Source organism: Apiospora phragmitis (assembly GCF_038363925.1).
Source record: "Apiospora phragmitis strain CBS 135458 chromosome Unknown utg000003l:1.0-2676785.0:1.0-2680665.0, whole genome shotgun sequence".
Taxonomy (NCBI): Eukaryota; Fungi; Ascomycota; class Sordariomycetes; order Amphisphaeriales; family Apiosporaceae; genus Apiospora; species Apiospora phragmitis.
This window is the reverse complement of record NW_027117401.1, coordinates 2,159,858-2,178,384: the sequence shown is the minus strand read 5'-3', so window position 1 is coordinate 2,178,384 and position 18,527 is coordinate 2,159,858. Positions and strand designations below refer to the sequence as shown.

The following is an 18,527-nucleotide window of genomic DNA, read 5'->3' as shown; positions in this document are numbered from 1 at the left end:
TCTGAATACTGTTGCATCGTAGACTCACCAAACGTACGGTTTCCTCCTTTTCCTGCTGCCATGGCACTCTTATTACTTCTCGGCCTGGTGTTGACCTATGTGGCCTGGACTCTGATTTGTCTCGAGACCAATGTGCGCAAGGCTCGCCTTTTGGGCGTTCCCGTCGTGCGCACCCCATTCGACGTCAATGGCCACCTATGGGTGGTCGTCCAGCCCCTAGTGTGGAAGATCCTGTCGTACCTTCCGATTCCCTGGAGCGCCTACCCCGATATTGTCCGCTTCTCTCATCGTAACTGGAACTTCTTGGAGAAAAGCGATCCTATTACCCGGTTCGGGCCAGTATGGGCCCTCGTTTGCCCAGGCGGCGTCCACCTGTACTTTGCGGACCCGGCTGCTATAGAGGACATATTCTCGCGATGGCGGGATTTTGTTCGTCCAGTACACAAATACCGTAAGTATACCCACACACCGCTGGTTTGCACTTGGAACTAACGCCTCATAGAGGTCCTAAGCATTTTTGGGCCGTCCCTGTTCAATGCCCAAACCGATGAGTATCCTCGCCATCGTAAAGCGGTGGCGGCACCCTTCAACGAATCTACCATGAAATTTGTCTGGCTTGAGACACTACGTCAATCTCGGTAAGCAGGTTGTTTTCCATAGCTATCTCGTTTGTCTTGAAGCTTACATTGCCGCCTTAGCTCGATGGTAAACTACTGGACTTGTCACTCGGCAACCGGTATACCGGACCTGCAGCGAGATTCTCGGAGCGTCACCCTCAATGTACTCGCCTCCACCGTATTCCGGGAAAAGTACAACTTCATAGGCTCTACAGACCTGCACGAACAGGATCTATCCACGGCAAAAAGCTTTCGGGACGCGCTCCTTCTCGTGCACCAGTACATCATCCACCTGATGGTGATTCCCTACCAGTACCTCCTCGGGCCGATGGTGCCCTAGGAGTCTGTCCAAGATCGGACATGCGGCCAAGCATCTCAACGACATCATGACCAAGGTTGTCGCGGAGGAGAAGATGGCCATCGACGACGGGAAACCTGGATCGGGCGGACTCGTCACCTCCCTCGTCCGCGCGATCGACCACGTGTCGAAACGGGGCGTCCTCTCGCTCGAGGAAACCCTCGGCAACGTCTTCATGATCAACTTCGCCGGCCTGGACACCACCGCCAACGTCCTGGCCTTTATGATCATGCGCCTGGCCGCCGAGCCCGACCTACAAGACTGGGTGCATGAGGAGATCCTCGCCATCACCCAAGGCCGGCCGGTCGAGGACTGGGAGTACGACCTGTTCCCCCGTTTCAAGCGGTGCTATGCCGTGTTTCTGGAGACGCTGCGGCTGTATGCGCCGGTCACTGGGGTACCCAAGATGACGACGAGTGGGCAGACCGTGCAGGTTGGTGAGCGTCTGGTTGCGATCCCGCCGGGCACCGACGTGTTTCCCATGCTGCTCGGCATCCAGACGGACCCAAGGTACTGGCCCGACCCGTTCACCTGGAAACCTTCCCGCTGGATACTGCGTCCCGAAAGGTCCACTGAGATCGAAGACGAGCAGCTACTCGTCCCACAAAACGGAACTTTTTTCCCTTGGTCCGAGGGCACCCAGAGCTGCGTTGGTAAGAAGGTGTCTCAAATCGAGGGTGTCGCCGTCCTAGCGTCTTTGCTCGTCACTCACCGTATTCGAGTGCAGACCGAGCCAGGCGAGACTCAAAAGCAAGTCAAGAAGCGGGTGGAAGACTGTTGTGACGATAACAACTTCGACATATTACTGGAAATAAATAACCCATCAAAGGTCGGGCTTGAGTGCGTCGAGTTATAAAGGCGGCTACCGATTATACTTTTCCTAGCCTCTGGATTTGGTCAATCATTCGGCGTGAGACAGATTTGCATTTACAGGGTCGTGAAAAGTATAAGGGCAGCTTTCGGCTTTCACATAGGACATACATAGGTCTTCTCCAGCAGTTTGGAAACAGATCACGATCCCCTAAAGCTGGGATCTTAGTTCTGCAGCTGCAAATTTCTCGCGTCTCTCCTCCAACTGAGCCATGCATCCGTGGACTTGAAAGTTGTGACAGAATATTGGGCTCGTATACCAGAAACACAAACACCGGATATGAAAGACTTAGGAATCGAGCTCTTTCCCTAGCTCCCTGGCGAACCGCGCATCTTTGATTCTACTCCTACATGGTGCCCCCGGGGTCGGAAAGACTAGCACAGCCGGTAAGATGTCTTTGAAACCTTTATTTTCGTCTGTTGCGGGCCTTGCTAATTGCTAACGGGTAACAGAGGGAGTTGCCGAGCTCTTCAACAGGCCGCTGTTCCAGATCACGTGTGGTAAGGTTTATCAATAGCCTAACTGATTTAAACGAGAAAGATTCTGACAGGAGAGAAGGTGACCTGGGCACAACGGCAAAGGAGGTTGAAAAAGCATTAGACCTCAATTTCACCTTAGCCAACCGATGGGATTGTATTCTGCTCCTGGATGAGGCTGATGTTTTTCTGGCTCAGAGAAACAAAGAAGACTTTCAAAGAAATGGTCTTGTAGCAGGTGAGCTAACCTCCTTGACTCTCCATCTTTGCAGTGTATGGTGATAAAGATCTAACGCAGTATCAACTTAGTGTTTCTTCGGGTCCTTGAGTATTACGCTGGGGTGCTCTTTCTGACGAAGAACCGAGTTGGCGATTTTGATGAAGCGTTCACCTCGCGCATCCATATCAGTCTTTACTACCCCGAGCTGGACTGCGATAAAACCATCAAAGTGTTCGATATCAACATCAAAATGATTGAGGAGCGGTTTAGGGACAAGGACGCCATATTGTGATTGACGACATTAGGCCCTTTGCTGAGGCCCATTACAATGCGAACAAAGAGGCACGGTGGAATGGGCGTCATATCCGTAATGCTTGCCAGACGGCGCTGGCATTGGCCGAATACGAAGCCCAGGGCAACAGTCATACAGCCATCTTGAAACCCGACGCCGTAGTCCACCTCAAACAGTTGCATTTCGAAACGGTACAGCAGGCCTACCTTGATTTCGCACACTACATGAACTATGTCTACGGCACTACGGCGCAGACGCGGGCACAAGGGCATCAAGTCCGAGCAATCCTGGATCTGATGGGCGAAAATGGGCGCAGAGTTGCAAAAGCCGGCACCTCTGGCACTGCAAGAGGCAGAAACTTCCGTGACGAGGTTAAGGCCAAATCCGATACCGGTACGCAACAGGCTGCCTCGCCTATGCCGCAGCCTGCCATGGCGCAGCCTTTTGCTCAGCCAAGTATGTATCCAGCAGCAGGGAACCAGCAATACTTTGCCACAAATGTACCGCAGCCTCAGGGATACTACCCCAACATGGCCGTTCAACATCCCATGTATAACCAATACGGCCGACCAATGGGAATGGCGCCGATGCCACAACAGCCAACAGCGCCCTCCCAGCCAATAAACACAACGCAGCAGCAACCTCAGTTGCACCAGTCCCAGTCCCAGCCAACAATGCCGCATGGTTATTACTTAACCCCAAGCACTACTCAAGCCTGGAGCAGCCCTGCATCGAACCCCAGCCACAGCGCCCAACAACCTCGGACCGTGTCCGACATACCACCACAGACGCCTCCATCGCACAGGCAACAGCACCCAGCCCCGGGCCCTGCGGGAGACTCGCCTTTTTTGCAACGCAATATCGAAGAAATGTACTCGGCGGACAGCCCACAAGTCTTCGGTGTAGGTCACCCACAACAGCAGCAGCAGTCACAGCAGCAGAGCGGCGGCGGACCGCCTCCACCGGGTCAAATGAGTGGAACGCCTGGGTCTTTCCATCCCACTGGAGCTCCTTTGGGCCAAGGTCAAGGCCAGTGGCCGGGGACTCAAGGGCTTCATCCTACGGGAGGACCAGGGCAGTAGATGTTTACCTCGGCCGATTTCCTTTCTTTCCATTCTTTACCGTCACGTTCAGGTAGTGTTTTAGTCCGCTCGTTACTTCTTCCAATATTATACCAACCGTTTCATCTTAAAGCGCGAATCTCTTTGTATCAATAGCGTGAACCTGTCTCCCGTATCATTCCTGTAGCTCAATCTTGAAGCAAAAGTGAAAAGAAAAGCATCCAATCTCTATTTAACTTCACCCGTAGAACGGCCGGAGCTTGAACTCCGCGTCCTCCTCCGGCGCGCCCTCAACCGGCACGTCCAAGAACCTTGGCTCCAGATACCACGACGGATCCCCTTCCTTCTTCAGCTGCGTGACGCTCCAGCCGTTGCCGAGCCACTTCATGGTGTTGACCCCACCCCACTCGACGTGCTCGAACTCAAAGTCCTCCCACCGTGGCGCCCGCATCGCCTCGAGCGCGTGCAGTGTGCTCCCCGCCACAGCCCCGTGATGCGGTCGCCGCTGCGGTACCACGAGTTGCACGCGTCGGTGTAGACGGTACCCTTGAAGTAGGCGTCGCAGTACGCGGACCAGTCGGCGACGCGGTCCGCCTTCACCGACATGCAGGCGTAGTCCTCGCGTTGCAGCTTGCGCAGGCACTTGACGATGTAGTCGCCCTCGGCCTCGAGGATCCGCGTCAGCGACCCGGACCCGATGGCCGAGTTGGGCCCCAGCATGAAGAATAGGTTGGGGAACCCGTCAACGGCGACCGAGAGGTACGCCTCCGGGTGCGGGTCGAAGCGCTCGCTCAGGGTCTGGCCGTTGCGGCCCTGGATCGGGAAGGGCGGGGCCGACGCGGCGTGGAAGCCCGTCGCGCAGACGAGGCAGTCGAGGTCGACCTGCCGTTCTTCGGTTTCGTCGGAGCCGCTGCGCGGCTTCACTTTCACTCCATTCGCGTTGATAGACGCAATGCCGTCCGTGATGAAGTCTACGTTGGGCTCCACCAGCGCCTCCAGGTACCCGGGGCCGGGCGTCGTGCGCCGGCACCCGATGGCGAAAGAAGGGATCAGGAAGTCGGCGATCTCGGGCTTTGCGGCGAGGCGCTCGCGCATGGCGTTCCGGAACAGCTCGAGGGCTTCGCGCTGCATGGCCGAGTCGCGAAACGAAACCTCATGGACTGTTTTGGTGGGCAATTTATGTCAGTGGCAGATGTTCACCTCCTGTCGTTTCATGGGTTCAGGGGTAATCATGTACTGGTATTGCCGTCATCTTCTATGACCTTTCTGAAAGCATAGAACTTCTCGGGTTGTTTGCAAACTCTTCCCTCTGCTCTTTCGAGACTGATTTCGTCAGTATCATGAGCCGCATTGGTGGGATGCACAAGTTACTCACAGGCTAGATCTTTTGGGTCCAATCCCAATTTCACCATTGCCGCTACTCAAGTATTAGCTGTCTACGTTTCCCAGTTTTGTATGTTTGGGGAATAGACTTGACTTACCATCTCCGAATGGATTTGTGATCCAAGTTTTGCTCCTCACGAAACATGATAGCTGTGTACCTTCTATCTCCTGTAGTTTCGGGACGATTTGGATGGCACTGGAGCCGTTTCCGATAACCCCTATCCGCTTATTCTTGAAATCATAGCTAAGCTGAGTGTCAGTACTTCATCTGCGGGAACCCCATGTAGTAGCCACTCACTCTTCTTTCCAGCAGGCCGAGTGCATTACTTCGCCCTCGAAATCTTTCAGCCCAGGAATATTGGGCCAGGCCGGATCGCTTAAGTTCCCCTTGGCAGCTATCACCACGTCGGCCTCGTCATCTATCACATTACCGGTTGCCAATTCACGGACCCTGAGATACCTAATTAGGCAAAAAATAAAGAAGTCAGTTTCGGGGTGTGCATGCGACAGGCTCTTGCTCTGTTGGTTGAAACGTACCACTTCTTGGCTCCTTCCGTCCCACCGGCAACTCTCGACCTCGTGCGAGAGCTTCACAAACCGCATAACTCCGTATTTGGTGGCCATACGCTGGAGGTAGGCGCAGATCTCGCGCTGCGGGGCGTACAGGTTGGACCAGTCCGGGTTGGGGTCGAACGAGTACTGGTAGCTATGCGACGGTATATCGCAGGCGCACCCTACAAGCACACGCACGTCGCATCAGTTTCTACCCGTGGGAAAAGGGGCAGCCTGGCTATAGCAAATGTGCCGGAATGGAGATAGTAAAAGGCCATGGCGTTCTTGACCTACCGGGATACCGGTTCACGAACCAAGTGCCCCCGACCCCCTCATTTTTCATGAGTCTTGAGGTCGAAATTGCGCAGGCGCTGGGGTATGCGAATGCCCAGGTAGATGCCCGAGTAGCCGGCGCCGATGACGCGGACCTTCATGGGCCGCTGGTTCTCTATCGGCACATCCTTCAAGGTGATTGGTCGCGGTTGGACTTTGGCTTGTTGAGAACTGGACGGGGAGCCATTGCTCAAGGTGGAGAGTAGGGAACCCATGGCGGCCTTCATGTCGAGTCTGTGGACAAGGTGAAGCTAAATAAATACATGCAGCACGCAGAAAGTGAATCTATCGAGTTTAGGATGTTAAAACAGGAGAGTAGCAAGCACGGCCACCTATCTAACTTTTAATTTAACATGAAAGATCATGCTTCTCTTAAGAACATCACATGAGAGCATGCATTCGTCAGCCGGCAATAGATTTGCTCCCTACATTCTTCCTGCGGTCCGCGAGATGATGAAGTTTCCCCGCTTCCCCACGATTATGGAGACGCTCCCCTGGGGGCTAGCAACGGGAACCCAAAAATATGGATGTCATTAATGAAGCGTTGGGTAGATTTATTCCATCTTGCTTCAACCGCTCGGGTCGCGTTCCAGGATGTCTATGACTGGATCTGTTTCCGAGGAGGTTACAGCATCCGCCGCCGTACCCACTTGATCACGCCCCCAACCCCCCTCCCCATCCGGGTCTTATTTTCGGCTTGGGGCCGCTTGTATCCCCGCCCCAGATCCAGTTTTGCGATTAGACCGCGCGATTTCTCATCTATCAGTCATCAGTCTACATACCTACATGGATCATACAAAGTGCCTCAGGCCACACACACATCAATCAGGCAGCCACCGGGCAGTAACTAAGCGGTCACCTGACAGTAAGCAACCACCTTTGTCAGGTGACCTGGTACTTTCTTCTTTTCTGCCCTTCGGGCCAATTGACGCCTACTAGTGAGCTCAGACCATCTGGCGAGCTCACTGTATTCCACTTTTCCCTAAAGCCAAACCTTTGGCGGTCACCAAGCTTCTCAGCTCAACCATGGCTCAGCCCTACCGCCATGAACCTCTAGAGCCGCCAGACTCAATTCGACTTCTGGATCTCCTCCCAGCCAGAAAGTGGGACGCCCCAGTGGAGTGCCGGATACGACAGATGCCCGCCAAGAAAGCGCGTGACAAGTACGAAGCCTTGTCCTATGTCTGGGGCGCACTCGAAGGCGACCGGCCCATTACCTGTGACGGGGATGAGCTGCTCATCACCCCGAACTGTTACGACGCCATCCTCCACCTTCGACATCGCTTCCGCGTTCGCACACTGTGGATAGACTCCATTTGCACCGACCAGCGAAGAACACCAGGCAGCACGCAAGAGCGGAATCACCAGGTTAAGCAGATGGGCTTGGTCTACCGAAACGCTTCCAAAGTGAACGTTTGGCTTTGGACGGAATACCACGGCTTTCACATCGAAGACGTACATGCTGTTGAAGGTCCTATCAAAGATGATGCCGGTCACTCACGCACTTAGTTCCATGGCGGCATCAGAAGACGCCTCAACACTTCTGGTTAAAGCAAATAATTATTCGTGGTTTATATTTTACAAGTATGGTACGGATACCCGTTTAGAAATCTTTGCATGTTATTCATGTCTAATTGAAGTACAGCCGATAAACTACGTCAGTACGAAATAGAGCATCAACATTTCCATCAAATGTCAGTCAGTCCTTGGTTCAAGCGAATATGGACAGTTCAAGTCAGTAATCTGGTTTTGTCACGCCCTTTCATGCCCGCCAAAACATTTCCTGATACTTACTCATCGGTGATATTTGCTAAACCATTCCAAGGAATTCGCTTTCGCGAAAGAATGCGTCCTAATCTGGGGCCAGTATCGAATACCATGGAAATATTTTAGAAATGTTTCAGATTACGGTTATGTCGACAATCGCGAAGCCGAAATAGATGTTCAGGGTATTAAGCTCCGAAACATGGCCAGGGAATTGCCAAGGCCTGACACAGGATCCCTAACCCGAGACGGCTTTCATTACAGGGAAATATTCTGCAGGGAGGTCTACTTCATGCTGTCTCTGAGAAGTCAACAGTCCAAGTTGGGCCACGACAAGGTATATGGTGTGTATGCTATCCTTAGCAGACTTACAATTGAAACTGCCGAACAGAACTACGACGACCCTGTCGAGAAGGTCCTAGAGGACGTCACTTGGGCCTTATATCTCGAGCCGGAAGTATCTAGACTTGATATCCCCCGAGATCCCAGGATCTGAGTCGCCTTCCTGGGTTCCGGACTATGTATCGCTACATCGAACCCCTATACACTCTTGGGCTGATTTTTTTTTGAAGATCTAGGGAGGATTCAACAAGAAGCTGCAGACTATGGATCCTGTGTGTCGTGCGAGCGGCGTGTCAGAGGCCTATATAGCCGACAACAGGCTTCCAGGGAAATTAGCTGCCAAGGGAAAACGTATTGACATTCTCTTATCCAAGACGGTCTGTCCAATTATATGCACCTCTGACGACAGCAAAACCTACGATTTTGAACGTTTTCACGACTTTATCTCGGTGTGCCAAGACTGGTGTCGACACTGTGCCGAGGTGTTGAAGAAGCCATTATACACGGTATACAAGAGCTCGGAGTCCCTAAGAACCGCAACACTGCGATCTATCACGGTAGGGCATCACACGGAATGGGCCACCAAGCGTTTTGACGCCTGGTTTGACTTGATGCTATACCCGGATTGTTCCAAATTATCACCAGAGAGGATTCGCAGTGCTGCGCGATTGGGAAACCACGAACTCCCTTCGGCTATCGTGATGGGCTATCTACTATCTGGTCAAGATCCCGAAGGTGCAAATTAGATACAGTGGCAAGCCAACCATTACGCTAACTGGGCCTTCTTGGTCACTAGCAACGGCTACCTTGGCAGAGCCTATCGCACCTGCCAAGAGGGCGACGAGCTCTGGCTCCTGGCGGGATCCATGAACCCCGTCATATTGAGACGATCGGGAAGTGAGTACCGTTTCATAGCACCGGCTTACTCCTACGGAATGATGGAGGGTGAGCTCTGGCCCGAGAACGAAGAAGAGTTGGAAATTCTGACGTTGGTTTGAGTGCTATTACTTTGGAAATCCTTGCCGGAGACAATCTACACCCGATCGAGTCATGGGCGAAATTCCTTTAGACAGGACCCAACCAAAGTATATCACTTAACCCTTTTTTTGGTGGTGTCCTTGGTCCTCACACGTAGCCATTGTTGGCTACGAGATTTGTCGTGCTTCCAACGTTTTCCTTTACCTATGCACTTAAAGTCAGCGAGGGCATCATAGATGGGTAACGGTTAGAAAATAACGTACCAAAGCTCCCGTCGCAGAAGCCAGCTGGAGGAGCCGAGTCCGCACTGCAGCGGGGGTTCTCAATCCTTCCTTGGCCATGAGGCACGCGGCGATGCCAGCTACATGAGGTGTGGCTGTGACAGCAATACCAATTCGCGGGTTAGCTCGTTTCTGGGGAGGGGGCTATCTCCATTTCTTCGCCCAGATCATTGAAAACACTCGCCTTGGCTCGTTCCGTTGTTCTCCTCCGTCGGAAACGGGTCATCCGCGCCCGTCTGGTTGTAGGAGGGACCGAGGATATCCACACCAGGGGCGAAGATGTCCACGCCCGCGCCGTAGTTGGAGAAGATCGCCTTGGAGTCGTTGAACGCGCTGATGGCGCCCACGGTCATGGCATTGGGCGCTGAGGCCGGGGAGTGGTTCGCTACGTCGTCCTGGTTCCCGAGGTAATTGTGTTAGCTGACTACTCGGAGGCTTGGGCGGATGGCCAAGTGTTGGCTGTATATAATGCTTACATTGTCGTTTCCTGCTGCTACTGAACATCGGGATCCCGGAGGCAACAAGGGCCTCCACCATGTCGTTGAGAGATTGGTCGTAGATCCAGCCCACTGACAAGTTGACGACAGAAGTGGAGAGCCGACTGTTCGCCGCGGCATCCTGGACAGTATCATTAGTCTTTCTTATAACTGGACACGGGGGACTGAGAAGCTTCCAAGGTAGGGAAGTGGTGGTACCTTACATCGTGTGTCCACTGCATGCTGTCCAGAAGTGCGGAGACTGGGCATCCTCGGAAATCACAGGCCTTTACGGCCACCAGCTGTGCCTTCTTGGCGACTCCGAACGTATCACCAGCCAATATGCCGGCGACGTTGCTCCTGCAGTCTATCAGTAATACTATTCGGGGGCTTTTGTTTGCGAATGGTATTGAGGGAATTACCCATGACCCAGGTTATCCTCCGGGTCGTTCTACAGAGAAATGGTCACTCTTTAGAAACTGGAAAGATTTATCAGGCGCATTGGATTAAGCTCTTACATCGGGGAAGACAGAGTTATGGCCGTATCGCGCCCGGCCTGTGAAGTCCGGGTGGTTGATGAAGATGCCCGTATCAATGACCTGAGCACGAACAGCGAGTGAGTTTTATGCAACTACAAACTCCTTCTCGTGCACGACCATGCCAGGGGCACTTTGGAATTTGCCGCCAGTAGTCACTTACATAGGCAGTGATACCTGCTCCAGCAGAATCGTCATAGACGAATTGATAGGGAGGCGAAGAGGGAGGCTGCGCATGGGATATGCGGTGCAGTCCGGGCTGCGCGTTCTGCTGAGTGGCTGTAGCGGCAAGCTGAGCAGACCTGCTCGGGACGTTAGATGCTTCTGCCCCTTTTCTGGATGGAATACAACATGGATTTCTGCATGGTGCGTCTTGTGTTAGGGACCGCTCGTTAACTTACCATCCGGAGAGATGTAGTCGATCGCGGGGTCCGCCGCTAGTTCGTGGATGGCAGCCTCGTCTCCGTAAAGGTGCGTCCCGAAGAATATAGACACGTTAAAGTGTCGGGGTTCAGCCCAACCAAAGCGGGCCTCGTCTCGGAAGTTCCGCCTCTTGAGTAGGCTCGCCGTCTTGGCCTGGCTGGCCTGGATTGCAGTATCTCCGGCGTCCCCTTGTACCGGATGATCCAGCTGCTAGGCACGGTCTCGCCTTCGACAGCTCGGACTTTCAGGGACGCTGATACCTGAGAGGGTAGGGCATCCACGCCATAGCACGAAAGGAGAAGAGACGTGAGGAGCGAAATGGTAAGAGCAGCATGGCTGCTGATTTGGCCAAGAGATAATTGAGACTTTCCAGTAGAAGCCAAACGAGGGTGAGGTCGAGAATAACTGCAGCTTTATATCTGCAGGAAACGTGTTATCAAGTAAGTACCTGCATATCCTTCTCGAGTCTCCGCTGACGATGATATCGTCTGACCCGAAGCCATCGGGAGGGCGGCATAACGGTCCGTTTTAGCTCGATCGGAATACCGCTTACTTGGAAGCAGAGTGAACGATGAACGGCATCGTGAGCCGACACTCCGCGCCACAAGTAAGATATGTAAGAACTTCAGGGCTGGGCATTCGCTAACATCGAAAGCCCAGCAGGATGGACGAACTACAACAGCACAGAGTAGTGGTGTGAGCACCACCCCCACGTGGTGAGATAATGCCACTCTGTACGATCCAATAGAACGTACACCCGGCCTTAGGAGCGAGTCCCTGAACTCTAGGGTTTACAATGCAACCCTACCCTGATACTGGTGGCCGGGTCCTTCTTGGAGTGGTCAGCCTCACATGGCCTGATGTGCTAGGAAGGGGCTCTGTTTTCGTAGAGCCTGGTTAAATGGACTGATTAGCGCAACGGAGGGCCTCTAGAAATTTAGGATGCATATTTAGCCAAGGCGTGCTGCAAGTCGAGCTGTGTGGTTTGCAGAACGCATGCACCATTTTCGATATGCATACTGCAACCTCATGCAAGGACGCGCCTATAGGAAAGAGAGAATGTGGCGGATGTCCGGAGTGGACGGGAGAATGTGAAAGGAAAACCTCGCAGAGGCTCCTTGGGGCGGACAATCCAAACCTCCTTATCAATACAACGATATTCGAGGCTCCCTGGTCGCACATGGCGATGATGAGATAGGCTTACGCTAGAACACTGACAGGAAAGAAAAGAAACCCGTAACGTCCGCGACTAACTGCAGGGACGATGATTACTTCAAGCCCATGTCAAATTTCCGCCCTCGTAAATTCCCCTCCCTATCATCCTCGTAAGGCCTTCTGACGTGAGAAGCCCAGCGCTCGGCCCAGTCTCGCAGGGGGCGTCTTGCGTCTCGCAACAGTACGGAGTACTCGGGTCTGCATTGATTGCTACCATGTGCACGGAATGTAGGCAGGTCGGTATTGAAAATTTCAATCTCGGGTCCGACCGACGTTCGATAAATGAACCGCCCACCCCTGCACCGCAAGCTTTCCCAAATGGACGGGTGTGCAGCTGCGCGGGATTTCCGCGACATCCACTCATGCCGGTTAAGTCGCATTGCATTCTGACCCTGGATCAAACTGCGATCACCCGGTTCGCTGGAGGGGCTGACCGGTTCAGGGGTGTGATCCGTCCACACTCTCGCTTACGGGATCCTCCCAAGGCCCAGAGAAAATCATTCCCCGATTCCAATTTCATGACTGTAAGCCGATACCAGTGGCGCGAGAGGAAGGCCGCACTGGCTAAATTCAACCCCAAGTTCCACAGCAGCGGATCTTTCGGGTCGAGTTGTATTGGTGACCAGCCCATCCTCGCCCATGCTCGAATGACGCCATACGGGCTCAACCCTATGACAAAGCTCAACAAGATAACGGTTCTCCTCTCCACCCCTTGGACGCCACCTCTTGCGGCTCTCGAGATGCGCTCGAGACAATGCGTCCTGAAAAAGCCAGGTCGAGATGAATACCATGTTTGGTAAGATTGGATACAGATATGGAAAAGAAATTTGTGTCCGCTCGTCCGACGACACTGCCCACAGCCCCGATCCCCGTCACCTACCGCCTGCCGGAGACCCGATGTGCTTGCTACCGCTGCCTGGATGCGGATCTGTCAAACTTTAAGTACGAGAGCAGCTTAGCCTGGTTTGTAGAGCTGAGGTGGGTACGAGATAGCTTTATCAAAGCCCATATAATGGTACGCAGTTTCACAAAGGCGTCTCAGCCGAGGTATTTTCACTTACCCAACAACAAGGTCGGGATGCGGTACTAGCGGGAGTTATCGGGGACGGCTGGGCAACTGGCGTGGGCATAGCATCAGCCAATCTCGAGGTACGTGGTAGCTAACTTGAAGCGAGACACCTCTTTATTTAAACCCAGCTTCATCTTCATACGTCGTCGTTATCACATAGTACGATCCGTGCTGAGAACGCCGGAGCTTGGACAGCCAGCCCTAGCCATGGCTCTCTGCATGTACCTAGCTCGATACATCGTCAGCCTCTTGTCCGAACGCCTACTTGCTATCACAGTAGCTATGCTGGCTCCCAGAAGATAAGGGAGGATCTAGATTAGCTAGTTACGAGAGTTATAACAAACTTGGGGAAAAGGAGGATGGTGGTAGATGTTGGTTCCTCTCCAGCACCAAACCAGTTCCTTGACGTCTCGAGGTGTGGATTGAAAGGGTCGTCTCCTAGTCTGTCCGTAGTATCAACTCCTCCCTTCTCACTTGTCAAGTGTACATGCATATGCGCCGCCGTCAAGCAATCTGACAGGGCAGCCAATGGGGGGTCCACCCCTAAAATGCCGTCATCTGTTGATAGGTCTAGCGGTGGTCGAGAAGACTGCATCACCACTGGATGCAGGAGGGAGCCATGGCAGATAAAAGAAATAGAAATCGATAGTAGCAAGCTCCATGCACTCCGCCTTTGGGAACGCGTCTGGGTAGGGTCTATCTTAGCTCGGAAACGGCCCATTGGGCTGGGGGGTATGTCGGAGGGACCCTTAACTTTCTACACCTTTTCCAGCCCTGACATCGGACACAATCTCGACAAGTAGAGGAGTGAGCCAGCCTGTGCTCTGTGCACCGGAAGATGGGAATCGACCTTCTCCCACATCGCTACCTGTAGTACTACTCGGTCCAACCACAAACCAATCGAAGAAAAGTACGCTACAGTTCTCCGGTGGCGAGTTATCAAGATACCGGTCCTGATGTTAGCGGCGGACCACCGGATCTCGCTGGGATAGGGACGGCGAGTTCTCTCTGGATGCCGCGACGGGCCCAACACGAAAATGTCGAATACGGCGTCTCATTGGTTCCAAAAAGTGCCATCCCAAGGTTTTGGCCTTGGCCGCTTACTACCCCTTGGTCCGTTGACAATATTCTGAATCTTGTCTGACTCTTGGCCAAATTCACTAGGTACTAGCAAGGCCAATAGCGGAGGAAATCGGACTGTAATTAAGGTCGTATACGACATTACGAAGAGCGGAGCGCACTGACTCACAACGGAACGCGATCTGGTCCCACACTGTTGACTGTCTCCTTTTTTGATCTTCAAAAATCGAACTCTGTAGATCGATCTGGTGGAGTGGCTTCGACGTCAGTGCCCAAACAAAGTTGCGGAGGAAACCCGCCGGGACGGTCTCGCGTCACTCCGCTCTTGCCTCGTGGGGCAGTTATCATGCTTGGGAACGAGCGAGACGAGGACCAAGTGCGTTGACTGATGAGCCCCTGCTTCTGCTGTTCAGCAGCTAGATGGTAGATACGGCTAGCGGCAGGTTGAGTAACGTTACAAGGGGAGGGCGCAGGCAGATAACCAAGCATTGCCACCCTTAGAGCTGCCACAAATCACATAAAAAAATCAAAATCAAAGTGCCCGACTCGATGTGTCGATGGGGGCATTGGAAGGTTATAAGGTTTGCGCCGCGCGACGCTTATTCGGACGCCGTCTCTTTCTTTGGACGGGGGACTTATTCTGGTGCATCCGGGGCGATCACTGGCCGGCCAAAGCTCTCTGGCCACCAGATTGGCACTCATGCATTCCAGAATTGATATGATGGAACACAGAGAAATGTTTCTCTTCCGATGAGGCCTCCGCATTGAATATCCGTCCCAACCCGATATCCTGTAATGCAAGAAAGGTCGTTTGCTTCCTCGGCGCAGTGTTGCGATCTAACAAGCTCCAGTTTTCTACTGTTACTCCACGATTAGCGCCAGCCCAAAAGGACCGAGTTACTCCACGGCGCCTCGTTCCTGAAATATACGGAGTGGTTTGCCCTGATGAGCTGCCCCGGAAGCCGGCAGGGACAACATATCTGGGCGTCATTTCGCTGGCTAGCTTGACCCAATGCCCGCAAGAAGGACGTTGGCGCTGCGCCCCAATATCCCCGGACCTGTCGATCCCTTGCCGGGCTATCCCCCATAAGAACGCATGTTAGTCATGCATAATCCTCACAGTCCGTCTAGATTGCGATGGATGACAGACAGCCGGACCCGGTCTGGTGTCTATGCCTTGCCAGGACGAAAGGTTTTTCTTGGCGTTAAAATGGCCGAGGGCCCCATAAGGATGATCTGCAGGAAGGGGGGACCACTACTACATTAGCCTCGTACCTGAACCGGCCTGCCGGCGTCGTGGTAACGGATGTACACGACGTCGCTTCTGGTCGTGACTGCCTTGGCAGGCACTGGCCAGATTCACAAACGTGGGAAAGGCAAGCAATCAGGGGTTGTGCGCGAGTCACCGGTAACTAGAAGTCGTATGGTAACATGCTGGACGAGTGCCCAAACCACTCACGACCAGACGATAGCACATTCTGGGCAAACCAATGCATCTAGTGTTAGTATAGGAACGAGATTCTGGACTTGCACGCGTAATAGGCTAGCCCTATGATTGATAGATGGCTGTGCTAATTAGCGCACATGCTAGCTAACACGAGAGCTGCGTGTCAGCGATATCCTAGGGACTGAAGGATTTGTCAATCAGGGGTGCGTCCTGCTGCTGGCCACTAGCAGATATCTACCACCCAGACGTGCAGATCCCTCTCTTTCGGACTCTCCCTATTGGCCGAGCTTGACCTCCGGTTGACCCAGGCATCGATCGCAGCAAACGGTATATCCACTTTAGAGTTCAGCATACTGCGAAGCTACGACTATATGAACCGTATTCCTATGTTCCTGCCTGCCCCATCTGCCTTCGGTTTCACCTCAGCCTCTGCCATCGTTTGCTACTGTATTATATTCCGGGTTACAGCAGGGGCGCAATAAGGCGCTATCGTCACATCACCAACCGGCACGGAGAGCGGCCCTCTTACTCTTATTCGCGATTATCGAACAGTAATCGGGATCGATAATCATACCCGTCAACATGGCGATGTTCAACCAGACCGGTCATGGGTTCCTCGGTGCCCGAATGGTTCACACAGCAGGACGTACGAAATGGCGAACGCAACCGCCGAGCGAGATCGGTTCTGCCCAATATCATTATACTGAGACCCCGCCCCGCAGGTTACCCCGTCGACCATGAACACGGCGTCCGTCTTCCTGGGTCTGTCGCTGGGAAGCGCCGTGTTCGCCGCCGCTAAGGCGATGCAGCAGACGAGCAGAATGTGGAAGCGCCATAGGACCATCACTTCCTACGCCATCAGTACGTGCATCACGCGGCAGTACCCTATGTCGTCCTGTCTTCCAAGGGCTTTTTGCCAAGAGTTTATGCTCCAGTTGCAAAAGCCACAACAGTCACGTCGCATTCTATCGAACGTGACACTAACGATGGTTAATAGTGATCTGGCTACACTGGATTGCCAACATCTCTTTGGGTATCATTAACTGGTTCTACATGTGGGGGACGATTCAGCCAAGCTTTTGGCTTTTTTTCGGAATCTGTGAGCAACCTTGCCCATGCCCTTCGCTACGTGTATCAGACACCCACTAACACGTCTCCTTATAGTAATCGTCTGGGTTGCTCAGGTACGTGTTCCATCCAGGAGCATCCAATCCTTCTTTTCAAGTCTAATGAGGTGGTCTTTCAGACTCAACTCCTCGTGCAAATCATCATCAACCGGCTATCTCTGCTGCTGATGGTAAGATGGAATGCGACAAAGTAAGCCCCGACCCCTTTTATGTCCATATACTGTCTGATGCATACGAAAACGGGCGATGCTAATATATACCGGCCAGACTAAAATGGGGAGTCGCCGCGCTCATGACCGCCATCAATATCAGCGTCTTCATCGTCTGGATCCCGCTAGACTGCAGATCTCCGAAGCATTCGTCAACTGTATGGCTAGCCCCCGTCTCACCTACTACTACATGGATGTTACAGCTAATACGACTGCAAAACTTGACAGTCAACCGAATCTGGGATCCCTTAGAGAAGTGCCTGTTCCTCTGCATCGACTTGAGTCTCAACATCGCCTTCATCCGCCTGGTCAAGAACCGACTGATCGCCAACGGTCTCACCAAGTACGACAAGTTGTTATCTGCCAACCTCGCCTTGGTAGCAATCAACATCTCCCTTGATGTACGGTTTTCCATCCGAACCCCCTTTTCCCCACATTGACTATGTGTAGCTAACATCTCTCAACAGGTGATCTTCATTGGTCTGATGTGGCTTCCGAACACTTCAGTGTACGTTTAATCAAGCCCCTCCCTCTCACAGCCCTTCCTGATAACTGTCTCCCTGAGACGCCTAAAAACAACCGACTAACCCTCTGACCCACAACAGATACCTAAACTTCCAGTCCTTCGCCTACCTCTGCAAGCTGTACATCGAGATGACCATGGCGGACCTGATCCGCAAGGTGGTTCGCAGCACCGGCGGCCACAGCAGCGGCCGCGGCACGAGCGGCCAGGACGCCAACGGCTACGCGCGGGGCACCGGCAGCGCGCACCGCAACAAGTCCAAGAGCTTCATGGGCGGCGTGCGGACCGGTCTCCGGGGCGCCTACGGCGCCGAGTGCCACTCGAACTTCGAGCTCGAGAGCCGGTGCGAGGACGGCGGCGGCGGTGCGGGAGGGCCGCACCACCGCGGCGAGTCCAACGCGACGTCCAACGCGCGCGACTTCGCCGGCCTCCAGGGCATCCAGAAGACCGTCGTCACCGAGGTCGTCCACTCCAAGGCCGACGCGGAGGCCGAAGCCAGCCGCCGGTCGAGCTTGGGCAGTTCCGCAGCGGGAGCTGGGGCCTTGCGTGTCGGTGGAGTCGGATAGCACATGAGCTTCATCGTCGTTCTTTACACAACCTGGTACAAATACTGTAAATTGTTCTGTATAACTATACACCCGGGCATACACACATCCCGGACGAGAAAAATCCTTCCCACATGTAGGTCGTCAACGACACCCGAAGTGGGCAGGGATGGGAGAGCTAAGGGCGATCCAGAGGGCAGAGGTATAGTTAGGCCTGATAAAAACACGGGTGGAAAGGCATTTCATTCGGAAATCAAATCTATTCTAATATATACTCAATTTAATAACTATAAGATGGACCGGGTCGTGGACGGATGTGAGCGCGTTAACACAATATACTGCACTACTA

General features: G+C 53.4%; 8 protein-coding genes across 8 annotated transcripts; 6 read left to right on the top strand and 2 right to left on the bottom strand.

Moving 5' to 3' along the window:
• Positions 1 to 60: 60 nt before the first annotated feature.
• PG994_003016 (cytochrome P450) lies at positions 61 to 957 on the top strand (the record flags this gene model as incomplete). Its single annotated transcript, XM_066854425.1, has 3 exons — positions 61 to 451; positions 503 to 638; positions 699 to 957. The coding sequence occupies 3 exons, from the start codon at positions 61 to 63 to the stop codon at positions 955 to 957; spliced, it is 786 nt and encodes a 261-aa protein (XP_066720280.1).
• A 46-nt stretch (positions 958 to 1,003) lies between these two features.
• On the top strand, positions 1,004 to 1,831 carry PG994_003015 (cytochrome P450 monooxygenase; the record flags this gene model as incomplete). Its single annotated transcript, XM_066854424.1, has 1 exon — positions 1,004 to 1,831. The coding sequence occupies one exon, from the start codon at positions 1,004 to 1,006 to the stop codon at positions 1,829 to 1,831; it is 828 nt and encodes a 275-aa protein (XP_066720279.1).
• A 557-nt stretch (positions 1,832 to 2,388) lies between these two features.
• PG994_003014 (aaa family ATPase) lies at positions 2,389 to 2,834 on the top strand (the record flags this gene model as incomplete). The annotated part of the gene is made up of 2 exons (XM_066854423.1): positions 2,389 to 2,560; positions 2,632 to 2,834. Coding segments are annotated over 2 exons (375 nt in total), but the record flags the coding sequence as incomplete, so codon positions are not given.
• A 224-nt stretch (positions 2,835 to 3,058) lies between these two features.
• On the top strand, positions 3,059 to 3,916 carry PG994_003013 (uncharacterized protein; the record flags this gene model as incomplete). The annotated part of the gene is made up of 1 exon (XM_066854422.1): positions 3,059 to 3,916. The coding sequence occupies one exon, from the start codon at positions 3,059 to 3,061 to the stop codon at positions 3,914 to 3,916; it is 858 nt and encodes a 285-aa protein (XP_066720277.1).
• Positions 3,917 to 4,133: 217 nt separating this feature from the next.
• PG994_003012 (monooxygenase family protein) lies at positions 4,134 to 6,390 on the bottom strand (the record flags this gene model as incomplete). The annotated part of the gene is given in 7 exon segments (XM_066854421.1): positions 4,134 to 4,368; positions 4,380 to 5,055; positions 5,133 to 5,204; positions 5,377 to 5,522; positions 5,577 to 6,012; positions 6,125 to 6,161; positions 6,259 to 6,390. 7 exon segments carry the CDS (start codon positions 6,388 to 6,390, stop codon positions 4,134 to 4,136), a joined length of 1,734 nt encoding a protein of 577 aa, XP_066720276.1.
• A 799-nt stretch (positions 6,391 to 7,189) lies between these two features.
• PG994_003011 (HET-domain-containing protein) lies at positions 7,190 to 7,672 on the top strand (the record flags this gene model as incomplete). Its single annotated transcript, XM_066854420.1, has 1 exon — positions 7,190 to 7,672. The coding sequence occupies one exon, from the start codon at positions 7,190 to 7,192 to the stop codon at positions 7,670 to 7,672; it is 483 nt and encodes a 160-aa protein (XP_066720275.1).
• A 2,023-nt stretch (positions 7,673 to 9,695) lies between these two features.
• PG994_003010 (peptidase S8/S53 domain-containing protein) lies at positions 9,696 to 11,545 on the bottom strand (the record flags this gene model as incomplete). Its single annotated transcript, XM_066854419.1, has 9 exons — positions 9,696 to 9,892; positions 10,005 to 10,146; positions 10,229 to 10,364; positions 10,427 to 10,455; positions 10,523 to 10,603; positions 10,704 to 10,819; positions 10,942 to 11,120; positions 11,159 to 11,368; positions 11,517 to 11,545. The coding sequence occupies 9 exons, from the start codon at positions 11,543 to 11,545 to the stop codon at positions 9,696 to 9,698; spliced, it is 1,119 nt and encodes a 372-aa protein (XP_066720274.1).
• A 4,966-nt stretch (positions 11,546 to 16,511) lies between these two features.
• PG994_003009 (uncharacterized protein) lies at positions 16,512 to 18,199 on the top strand (the record flags this gene model as incomplete). Its single annotated transcript, XM_066854418.1, has 6 exons — positions 16,512 to 16,635; positions 16,772 to 16,873; positions 16,939 to 16,958; positions 17,314 to 17,511; positions 17,578 to 17,618; positions 17,716 to 18,199. 6 exons carry the CDS (start codon positions 16,512 to 16,514, stop codon positions 18,197 to 18,199), a joined length of 969 nt encoding a protein of 322 aa, XP_066720273.1.
• Positions 18,200 to 18,527: the final 328 nt, after the last annotated feature.